The sequence below is a fragment of the Sorghum bicolor genome, chromosome 1 (assembly GCF_000003195.3).
Source record: "Sorghum bicolor cultivar BTx623 chromosome 1, Sorghum_bicolor_NCBIv3, whole genome shotgun sequence".
Lineage (NCBI taxonomy): Eukaryota > Viridiplantae > Streptophyta > Magnoliopsida > Poales > Poaceae > Sorghum > Sorghum bicolor.
The window spans coordinates 70,406,209-70,418,605 of NC_012870.2; the positions used below are offsets into that span (position 1 = coordinate 70,406,209).

Here is a 12,397-nt window from a genome sequence, read left to right on the forward strand (position 1 = left end):
GCTAGCTCTAGGCCTCTAGCTCATACCCTGGGGTCACCCGATGACCACCTGCACCTCACATCTCAGCACAGTGGAGCTTGTCTTGGAGAGCCTCTTAAGGGCTGCTAGCTCAGGCTCATACACCTGGGGGAGCATCGCCACCTGCACCTCATCTCAGCGCAGTGGAACATGTAACCCGCATACTGTCCAAGTCGCCTTACCAATATTTCATCTCCAGTGTTCCTCAGTAATGTTATCATACTGTCTATTTCTGGTATAGAGCCAGCCTAACTGTTCATATCGTGCGAGCTCCTTCCCACAGTACTCGAAATCCTTTTGTACACATAGCATTAGTGCCGAAAGTCTTACCAGATTCTGCCTTTGAGGGTTTCTCATGAGCGTGTGGGAGTTTTTGTTTCATTTCGCTTGAAACCTACGTTCCCTCCAGGAGCACTCTGACTACAGATCAATCAATAAAATGGGTATATGATAGAATGAATATAGGTTGTTTTTGAAGGCTTCAAAGCAAAGGATTTTGAGGAACTATGTTCACTGCATATTCTAGTTCGATGGATAATGCAAACTGAGTTGAATAAATAATGCCGATTGATTGACATAAATTGGATGCTAATGCAATTTCTTTTCTATATAACTGGTACTCTGGTAGAGCTTTGGAGCTCGTCCAATTCAGACAAGCTGTATAAATGTTGATGCATTCATGCATTAGGTAGGGACGTAGGGTGGGTTGGTGAAGCCGCCCATGGGGTTCTTAAGGGGTAGAGAAATCATGCTTTCACTTGCTCATTCTGTCTGGGTCACCGATGTTGAGGCTCAAGACCTACTTCATCATCCTTGATGTTGGCTCGTAAGCATTGGGATGTAGCATCCTACTGACATGCTTTACACTGCATCTTGCATAGACATGCATATCTAAGGCCTTGTTTAGTTTCTAAAATTTTTCAAGGTTTCCCGTTATATTGAATCTTGCGGGACATGAGCGTTAAATATAGATAAACATAGATAAAAAAAATAACTAATTGCACAGTTTGTCTATAATTTGTGAGACAGATTTTTTGAGCCTGGTTAGTCTATGGTTTTATAATAATTGCCAAATACAAATAAAAGTGCTACAATAGCCAATCCAAAAAATTTTACGAACTAAACAAGCCTAAGCAATTTTGAGGTGCTGTGACCTTATCTTGGGTTGCGTGGAGAAAAATACTTAGTTGTTTGGTTAGTTGTGGACAATCTGCTTCTGATTGCTAATTTTTGTTACCTATAAATTCAGTTTATGGGGCAAAAGAATTATTTGATGAGACATCGGAAATTTCCGGTGTGCTTTCACGTTAACTCTCTGGTGAATTATTTAGTTAGTTTGGTTAGTTGTGGACAATCTGCTTTTGATTGCTAATTTTTGTTACATATAAATTCATGTATGGGGCAAAAGAATTATTTGATGAGACATTGAAAAGCCATGTTTGAAAGTACTATTTGCTATTGTGAAAGAAAAACACTGTCGAATGATTGTCGGATAAGCTCAAGTGAACATGCTTAGTTCCCACTAGTTGCCAGTGGCCCAACAATGCGACCAGTGGAATCTGAGTTCGAATGACAACTGTTTTTTTTTCTATAAATTCAGTATTCCAGTCTATCTGTATGACCAATTTCTATGTATTTACATTTCACATCACTTTATGGATGCCAAACGCCCTTCAACGGTTGAACCTATTTATTTACCCATTTACCTAAGGTGTATTCGTGCATGGTCGTCCTTCTCAAAAGTTGTCTTTGTTTTTTTTTGTGCTTGCCAAAATTGCATTTGTTTTCCATTGCCTTGCAATGTTAACAATGAAGTATGCAGGATTTATATTAAGTGTCTGTTTAGATACACATAGCTAGTTACTAGTTGGGCTAAAATTAATTCAAAATAGCTATCACTTGCCGTTCCGATTCCAACAGATGAATTAGTACCGGTGCTTTGCTCTTTGGTTTCCACTTGTACTGCACCACAGCACCAGTGTCACACACGCTCGAGCGCTCCCCGTCGGCTCCAGCGCATGCACCCGGTGCAGTGCTACGCGGCCGCCTTGTCCCCTTCCGCGTCCAGCGCGGTCCAGGACTCAGCCCTCGCTCTGTTCCCAGGCCTGCTCGTTACTCGGTCATGGCTCTTGTGTCGCGCGATGCAAGTGGCCCTTCTCCCTCCTGCGCGCTAGCCCCGTTCGGCGTCAGACCCACACGTTCCGCGTCATGCCGTGCTAAGCGCGGCCACGTTCTTCTGCAGTATCGCAAGTTGGCTGGACTTTTTTTTTTTGGGGGGGGGGATCAAGCTCTGTTTGAAGTGATAGCCGGTTCCGGTTGGACGAGCTGGCGGCACGGTGCAGATGCATGCACCGGGACAACAAGTCGCACTCGTATCGTATCGTATGGGATCGAACCGGGCTCCTCGCTCTCACAGTGTCTGGGACGTTGACCCATCATCACCCCCGGCGTAGCTGTTCGGATTTCGGACCTGAACGACGCGAGCAACTCGCCCCGCAGACCGGCAGACGCCTGGCTCGGTCACTACTCATTCCTGCCTGCATTGACACACGGACCCGAACCGCTCCTCCGAATCGGTAGTTGGATCATAGATTTAGAATCTGTGCGCTTGATTTATGAGAGGAAAATAATACTAAATTATTGTGTAAATGACCGACAAATTCGTGACAAATTCGACAGATAAGGTTAAGCAAATGGGCTCTACGCGCGCTCAACTAAGGCCTTGTTTAGTTTCCAAACTTTTCAGATTCTTCGTCACATCGAATCTTGCGGTACATGCCTATAACAATAAATATAGATAAAAAAATAACTAATTACACAGTGTAATTTGCAAGATGAATCTTTTGAGCCTAATTAGTTCATAACTGAACAATATTTATCAAATGCAAACGAAAATAGTACAATGTTTATTTTGCAAAAAAAAAATTGAAACTAAACCAGGCCTAACAAACAGTCTGGCGTGGGGAAGGGGAGGCTGTGCCTGTGCGTGGCCATGCTATGCCGACCCCGCGTCGCGTCCCCTCCCCGTGCCAGCACGCCCCACGGCAGGTCAGGTCAGGTGGGCGACGCGCGGTGCCGGCCGGGTACGTGGCGCCGTCGCCTCGCCCCGCTAGGCGCTAAAGCCAACGGTCGGCTCGGAACGGCACAAGGCGGCCCCGCTCCTCGGTCGGTCACTGATGACGCCGCCCGTGCATCAGTCCGCGCGCCTTCTCCTCCGCGGGTCGCAGAGACTCGCAATGGCAGCCGGCACTCCGGCAGCGGCAGGCACGTACCGCGTACGCTAGTCGTGGATGCATGGAGACCGGAGGCGTGCGTCGCGCAGCGGTGGGGGTGAAGGTGGTGAGGTCAAATCGGTAGAAAATGTCAAGCCTAATCCGTCCGGGGGGTGATCGAGTCGAGCCGGGGAGGGAGGGAGGGAAGAGGGTTTAACGTTTACTTCCTCGACGGGCTAGGCAAAGCGGGACGCTCGCACAGTCGTGGAGGGGCCCCGGCTCGGAACAACGCGTCAGGTCCGATGTGAATGCCTGCACTGCACTGCAAGTGCAAAGGCCCAACCACCTCTAGCTGCTTCCCTTCTCAACAAAGACGGGACAGCAGGCATCGCCAACGCCAACTTGGATCACACTTCGGAAATCAAATCGACCAGACGCATCGCCCCATCCATACCACCATGCCATAGTCACACCCACCCTGCTACCACCCTTTGGGAGTACCAGAGAGTTGGGTAAAAATGGGATATGCCTTCATCACCAAATCACGGCACAGCAACCAGCAAGTTTAGCGAATAAGCTTGGAAACGGAGGTTCGTTCCCATGCGTGTGTCTGTCTAGTTTAGCGTGAGAGACGCCGTGAGAGCGTGTGAGCAGGGAGACGGTGGATGGACATATATGGCATGTTCTCCGAGCATCCAAAGATGGGCGAAGAAAACAGGAGCGATCCATCCGATCCCTTTCGTCTCGTGTAGGGTTTTCCAACATGTAGGCAGGCAGGCACGGACACGGACACGCGCACCCCACTCACACACCCATCACTTCATTTCGTTTCGTTTCACCTCGCCGTCTAGCTAGTGTCCGGTGGGGGCCAGGCAACAGTGCCGCCGTGTCGCCGTCTCGATCCCTGTCTCCATGCCTCTCCCTTAGGTTAGCTTAGCTTAACCAAGTCCATCGGCGCTGACACAGTAAGGTAAGGTAATCCAATCCAGCTACTGCTGCGTAATGAGATTAGAGCATTTCTTCCTGTCCGGGTGAGGGTGAGCTGATTTGGGAAAAGGGGGGAGGAACGAATGGGGCGAGCACGAGCAGTAGTGGGGGAAGAAGCGAAGCTCTTGACGGGACGGGGCTTTTCTTGGGGGCAGACAAGAATGCAACGTTTGATTCGGAGCGGCTGGAATTTTGCTGACCAGCGAATTTGGCTGCTCGGCCCGTCATGTTTTCAGAATGTGCTGGGAGTATCACAAAAATGGTAAAATGAGTTGTACCACTGCACTGTTGATCCTTGTACTTGTTTTAAACACGTACTAGGTCGATTCTTTTGCGTACTACGTCAATTCTTTTGTATACTGTGCCTGCCAGTAGTTGTTCTCCAGGTTCTTCTCGTACCCATATTTTTCAATCGAAACACGGACTGGATGACTGTGCATGTCTTACTTTAAGAAATTGGAGTACCCATACATGGGTATCTGACACTTATTTCGTCTGTATATGCCTGATGCCTCCTTTTTTCCCACCCCCTCCATTCCTTTTTTTCTTGAAAGACGAACCCTTCATTCCCTATTAGCATAGATGTCAATCCCATAGTAAAATCTATCACCGCATTTGATGAATAATCCCTTCCCTAACCTTCGCGCATCTACCCAACACATGCAACTCGATCGACTCGTCCAATGAGTTTTCTCCACCATTGGTTGGACAATCACACTTATGTAGATGGCTTTAACACATGTCAAAAACTATCAAGCACTTACATACTTGCTCACGGTGCATGGCGGCCAAGAACACCAGGGTGTGAAATAGAGCCATAGCAAATACTGTCTCTAATCATTAATATATAACGTTAGAACACTTCGACCCTATTTACTCGAGCTTATCTGTCGAATTTATATTTTTCTCTCACAACAAACCAGCGAACAATACTTTCAGTCATAGCTTTTCAGCCAGTGAACATGCAAAATTAGTGCAAATTTGTACTAGTTTTGTGCTAATGTCTTGTATATTAATGACCGGAGACAGTATGTAATGGACCTATCATTGGCGAGAAGGTAGATTGATCTAAGAAGAAGCAATAAACTATCAAAATGGAATGTCAAGATAAGCAGACATCCTCACAGTAAAGTTAAAATCCATGAATTCTTCATTGAAATGATCATAATCATACTTGAGAAATATAATGAAACATGAGAAACCAACCAAAAAAACATGCAATGGGGTCATCGGTTCATGACAATATGACACTTAATTTCTTGTTGGATATCTCATATATGGATCCCTTTGGATCAGCTGAACTTTTTATAAGATGCAATAGTGGAGCTAATAGCTTTTTATAAGCTGAGTAGTTGAATAATTTAAACTGAGCTATAAGGTAGTCTATAAGAAAACTGGACTATTTGGATCAACATATATTTTTTAGCAGTTAGCAACTTATTTCAGTAAATTCAAGCACATATAGCAGAACAAAGAAAACAAAGCTTTTTCTTTGATGCAAAGAATGAAGATTAACTTATGGAACTGATTCGCTTACCTCGTTAATGCAATGCTCACTGCATATAGATTGACAGATAAGTAAACATTGACCAATTCCGATATACGCAAATATGAATTGTACATTGATTCCACAGGCTCCAAATAGCTAGAAGAAATGGGAAAAGATCACACATGCATGCCATGGCACATTAATTAACAGCGTGGGTAGTCGAGCTAATGTAACAACGACTAGAGTACTAGTAGCTAATACCTAGTGAAGAAGTGGAAATCTCTAACTAGCAAGAGGTAGAGAGATACGGCGGCAGGCCGGTGCAGGTGCAGCTAGCGCTAGCTAGAACGACGTCGGCGGTGGCCGCGTCACAGCCGCGTGCCCCCACTGGCCGAACATGTCGTGCGGCGGCGTCTGCGGGACGGCGTACATGGACGACGGCGGCACGACGGGGCCCCCGCTGCTCTGCTGCTGCTCCAGCTGCTGCGCGGTGGCGCCGCCCTCGGACGACCCGGAGAGCACGGCGCCCTCCTCGGCGTCCTGCTCCAGCGGCAGCCTCTCGTAGGTGGCGTTGCCGAACGTGGCGGCGATCACCATGACGGGGCCCGACGCGATGAGCTCCCCCATGACGCTCCCGCCCACCACCTGCCCCTGCCCTCCCGCCAGGTACACGGCGAGCCCCGTGGCCCCCGGCGGCGCCGGCGCCGGGAGGAACGCCCCGGACATGGACAGTATCTCGAACCGGCCACGCAGCGCGATGGCCGCCGCGCCGGCCCCCGCGGGCTGCCGCAGCGTGACGTTGGTGACCGCGCCGGTCCCGCTGAGCACGGAGACGCCGCGCTGGCGGCGGCGGGAGAAGCCCGCGATGGCGTCCACGATGTCGGCGCCGCTGGCGATCTCCAGCACGTGGGAGCGCATCGCGTTGGGGCTCTCCCGCGTCACCACCACCGGCGGCTTCGGCTTGTTCTTGGACCCCGGGGGCCTCCCCCGCGGCCGGCGAGGACCTCCGCCTCCCCCCGCCGCGGCGCCGGCAGGCGGGGGCGACGCGTCGTCCTCGTCGTTGTTGTTGTTGCCGCTGCTGTCGGGGCCCGCGCCGACGTGGGAGTGGGCGTAGCCGTGGTGATGGCCCTGCTGCAGCGAGTGGCCGTCGAGGCTCCCCATCTCCTCGGCCGCCGCACTGCCGGCCGGCCACCGATTTGCCAGCCCTACTATTTTCGTAGCCGTAAATGAACACGACGCGCGGCGAGATAATCAGGAGGCAGTAGTCTCTGAGCTACCTAGCCAGCAAATGGTCGGGACGACGAGACGAAACTATAGCCGGCTTTGCTCTCCGCGGCTATTTATGCCGAGAATGCACTTCTCGGGATTTTTCTTATTCCTACCACTCAGAAACCTTCTGGGGCGCGCTATCACCGACGGATAATGGACGACACCTCCGACTCCCTCCAACCCGAAGAGAGACATATATACACGGTACGGACAGTGGATGCCCAGTGGCTAAGCTGCCACTACTGTTTATAGAAACTGTAGTGCCACATGTGTACGTTCGTACGCTAATTAAGCAGCCAGAGAGACGATGGTGAACGTTCGGGGAAGGTGGGGGATACGTACGCCCATGGCGATGGCGGCATGGCTGTTCTGAATTTCTGATCGCCGCCCAGATGGGCCGGGGTTTGAAAACTGGTCGTGCAAATAGACGGGACATCACACACACCAGACACCACCCTAGCCGGGAGCGCGACATATCACCGTCAGACCGTCGTGTGCGCCCGGCCGGCCCGTGAAGAGTGCCATCATGCATCGCCGCACGGTGCTAAACCACGTGCGTCTTTGGATGCGACGACGACCGTTTCCATCAGGCGGCGCACTGGACCGGTTAGTTGCCGACTTGCAGGTTTCTTCAGGATCCCAACGGACGGACGGTAGGTGCGTGTGGGATGTGGATGTAGCGTGCCTCCTTGCATTGAGCACTTGATTTCGTATATATTGAGCAGATTCACCTCCTGTAGCCTCGTTATCCCACCCGGTTTTAGAAACCTCGAGAGGAAAAACCCGGCCTCAAGAGCCTTGTCAATCCAATCTCCAATTTTTTGAGCTACTATTTCATGGGGGTTATTATGGACGTAAGTAATAACATTTCCATCAAGAAGGAATTCCCTGAAAACTCAACTAATGCGAATTTCAAAAATCTACACAACTTTAAGCGATGGCGCCAGCACCTCAAGCAAGGGAATCGGCTGGAGCTGGATGAGAAGATGGAGGCGATGAAGATTTGGGCAAGATATTTTGCTATGAAGATTGCACTAAAAACTTCATGTAGTCTAGTATGCAGTCACAGTGATGGAGCCAGATTTTATGCATGGTGGTTGGGGGGTCTCCAAGAGTTTGAACCATAGAATAACTGAGCGTAGCTTATTTGCTTGGATTTTTGCACCGAGAATAGGCTCTTACTTTTCTAAATTTATCCATATTTCACGGTTTAACTATGCACACTGATCTTCCGTGGTAGATGATCATGTCCGTCGACAGCGGAGCTAGGAATTATTCATAATAAAGGGCTCATCCAAAGATAAAAATGCAAATTTGTGTGATTTTACTGTCCACAAGTTATCAAAAAATATATGATAAACACTTTTATTATATCTATCTAATATAGATTATTAAATTATATATTATATAATAAAATTATTATGATGTTGGGGGGCATGGGCCCTACCAACCCCCCATTGGCTCCGCCAATGTCTACAATGTAATGTCTCCTGGTTAGGTTGCTTGGTTAAAACTCAATGACCATGTTGGGCTCGAGCCATGTGGGAGTTTGTTCTATTTTGTTCCTTCCTATAATATGTTGTAGTGTGAAGTTGGTTTGCTCTTCTTATGAAGCTTAAAATTGTAAGGTGGTAAGCCCAACATGTTACGTTAGCTAACAATATGCTTTCAACATAAAGGAGGGAATAATATGTTTTCAAAACAAAAATATTGATCATGTTATCCCACATATATCGCTCAACAGGGGATTTGCTTGACATCCCGGCCATCTCGGCCCCTCCCTCGCAAGCACCTGGTCTTCCTCCTTGACGACCACACATTTGTTGATCTTTTAGATCGCTCTTTGGGTGTAAGGATGGCAGAACCGGCGTGGTAGATGGCGACGAATCTGTAGTCCTTGGACGGTCCTTTGGACTTGTTAGTGATGAAGACGGCCTCCTTGAGATCCCCATAGGTGGCAAATAGTGGCACAAATTGTGTCATAGGTGGCCTCCCACTATAGCCTCCATATGTACACACTTGCGAAGGATTGAATTGTTGTTGATAGCTATGTGCATGGTGTCGAGTGTGGCAGCGGCAACGATGTCCATGAGCTAGTCCTAGAGAGCGAGTCAAGAGGGGTCGGGGACGTCATCGCAAATGAAGCCTAGGGCAGCAGCCCCATCCGCAGGAGAGGCAATGATAGTTTTCCTTTTCGTCGAGCTTACGCTTCTTGGAGAAGGGGCCATGGGGGCAAGTATAGGGAAGGGGAGGAATTTGGCTTGGTGATGTAGCAACAGCCAAGGTTAGGGTGAGATTGGAGGCTGGGAAACGAGAGGCGGGATTAGCAGCGATTTTATATTGACCTTGCAAAAACATGATTTTTTATTTTATTTTATTTTAGCTGATGTCCTTTCTCTAATCAGCAACCGGTTGCAGCTGGCCCCTGTCATATGTCCTAGGTGGAGCAAGCCATGGTGGATAGGATCATAAAGTGGACCTAGGTGACACGATGAGAGAAGGATAACCCTTGCGATCCGATCACAATTAGTTATATATGTTGTAGATCTGTACCTATTTTGAATGTCTAAACAATCAGATTTGGAGGTTCAAATTAGATTTGCTCTCAGTGATAAGCCGATAATTAATCGCTCATCGGACCATCGTCAAACTACATGTACCACGTGTTATATTTGTACAAGGACCACGGCATTGAAGTTCGCAGTCCAATCTCTTTTCATTACATTGGACCACGAAGGCACGCACAGTTTGTATATCCCTGGTCCTTCCTGATGAAAGGATAATGCAAAAACAAAATAATAATAATAAAATAATATTGAGCATATGGTAGGGACTCGCACAGGGCTCTGCCATACCGGTGTAGCACCCGTTGGTCGCGGCACCCGTTGGTCGCGCTTTGTTTTTTTAAAGACCAGATGACTGGGCACTGAGGACAAACACACTATCTCCTTTAGTTTTCCACTTAATTTCCCATTAATATCGTTTTAATTAGTCGCATATATTTTACGCATAATAGTATACAAGTACTAAAGAATCAGAGTCGAACTTTTTTTTGACAGCAATCAGAGTACGTCGATCATTGTAAACTGCGACTGGATGCATGTGTGTAATCTCATTCTTATGCTAGCTTAGCAATCCAGCTACTGATTGGCTCGACCTAAATGGTCTAGGGTTGGTATGACAAACACGCCGCAGCTTTCGTGCCGGTGTCATTAGACCGCACTGCCACTGCATCGCGGGCGTGGCCAAACAAAACGCGATGGCCGGCCGCTGGCGCGTTGCGATCATCGGCGACAGCGACGGGCGCGGGAGCGGGACAGACAGGACGATGGGGCCCTGTGCTCCTGCTGTCCGGCCGCAGCAGCCGCGCCCGCACCCATCGCTCGCGCCAAGTACAATGCATGCGGCCTCCCTTCCCGCCTTGCCCAATCCTGCAATCCACCACCACCCCTCTCGACGTGACGTCTCCATCTTGACTCCATCGCAGCAGCGCCGCTAGCTCCCCCCGTGTAGCCGTAGTTGTTAATGGTTTGATTTTGGAACGGGCAGTTTCCTGTTTGGGTCGACATCGCCTCGCGAACTTTGGGGGCTCGCTGGGGCCGCCCCGGGCCCTGGTTTTCTCCAGCGGCCGCGCCGGTGACTTCCCTGTCTGCGTCGATGAACAGCTGCAGAGAGCGATTAGCCTCCGTTGTTACGCAGAAAGGTAAGTAGGCTATAATTGCCATCAGCAAAAACCTTGTTGCGTTGCCTCTGCTCTGCTGCCAGACGCTTCACTCTCACTCTCATCTATACTGTAGCCTGTAGGTCCATCTTTTTCTTGCTTTATTTTGAGATGTCACCTATTAATTAGGTCATGATGGAGCTAGCATGTCAAAATGGTTATTTTTTTTGTCCACTAAATCCAGTAGACCAGTAGCCACCCCATTACTGTCTGTCTCCGAATTTTTCCGTTCGATCGCCCCTGAGAATATAATGTGAACTCTAGCTAGCTCTACCTTTGAGCAAGTAGTGGTTGAGCATAGGCAGGCACAAGAGAAGAATCCATGCTACGTTGCTTCCCTTGCAAATGAAGGAAAGGAGCACACAAGGTTTGACGACAAGCACCTTGCCGACGTCGGCATGCATGGACATGGCATGGTGCCGCGCGAACATCCCCATCTACCGCGCTCGCGCCGCCGTTGGAGCTATAGCGGCGCGGCCGGCCCACCGCGCACGTACTGCATGCACGAGACCTTTTTTGTGCTGCGAAAGGAGCCACTTCAATTTTGCCTCGCCTTGCTCTCTGTTGGCCCCGGCCAATCGCCCTGGCAGCTTCTTCGTTAGCGCCCTACAGTAGTGTGCTTGTGTTCAGACTGAACAACGAACGAACGCAGAAGCACCAGTGCATGCAATTCGTGTACGGGCGGTACACAGTAGAGGACGGTACGTGCGCAGGGTGCACGATTGCATCAGCGGTTACGCTGCGTGACGGCGACCGCGCGCTAGGTGCAACTGGCGCGGCGTCGAGTCCAACGACGCCGAGATATGTCGAAATCGAACCACAGGAAACTCGAGTCTCTGGCCGCTCTACCCATGTGTCCATGTGGCGCCAAAATTCCACGAGGCTCTCGTGTCTATCCACATGCATGTTGTCTTCTTCTTGATCGATAAAAGTTCTGATCCGTGGACTTGTTCTTTAAACAAGTTTTGAAAAATACTCCATAGGTGGCCAAGTTGCTTGGCCGTATATTCATGATTGCGTGTTTTGAGTTTTGACTTTCCTCGGAACAAGGACTGGCCGTACATGGTACTCTTCTAAAGAAAATCAGACGTATATAGCTGGATTTCAAAGTGTTGATATAGTTCGCATACAGGTTCAGCGAAATTAAATCAGATATAGAAAGCTGTTCGAGTGGGACTGGGCATGCACGTATATATTTCTCCTTTTTTGTACTTAATAAAAATAATGGGGAAGAAATCACTTATACTAGTACATACGTATTACATATAAAGAGTAACGGCATGATGATTTTGCAGTTTGGACTTTGGACAATGTCGAGTACAGCGGCGAACAGACAGGCAATCTGACGGAACTAGCTTGATGGCGCTGACTAGGCTGACTTTTCTTTCAATGGACGGGACAAGTTTGGGCCTTGTTTAGTTCACCTCAAAATCAAAAAACATTTTATAATTTTTCATCACATCAAATCTTACAGCATATGGAGCATTAAATATAGATAAAGATAACTAGTTTCATAATTTATTTGTAATTTGTGAGACGAATCTTTTTTTAAAGACTCAGTTACGTACGCAGACACTGATATACACAAGTATGCAGTTACCTTAAATCTTTTAAGCCTAGTTAATATATGATTAGATAATAATTATTAAATACAAACAAAACTGCTATAATAGTCAAAACTAAATATTTTTGTGAAGTAAA

At 48.4% G+C, this 12,397-nt stretch overlaps 1 protein-coding gene across 1 annotated transcript; it reads right to left on the bottom strand.

Moving 5' to 3' along the window:
• LOC8084946 (AT-hook motif nuclear-localized protein 22) lies at positions 5,785-7,346 on the bottom strand. The gene has a single exon (XM_002468071.2). The coding sequence runs from the start codon at positions 6,865-6,867 to the stop codon at positions 6,049-6,051; it is 819 nt and encodes a 272-aa protein (XP_002468116.1). The 5' UTR covers positions 6,868-7,346; the 3' UTR covers positions 5,785-6,048.

Bases quoted from the DNA above. Each gene is read 5' to 3' on its own strand.
- LOC8084946 (XM_002468071.2), bottom strand. From the start codon at position 6,867: ATGGGGAGCCTCGACGGCCACTCGCTGCAGCAGGGCCATCACCACGGC.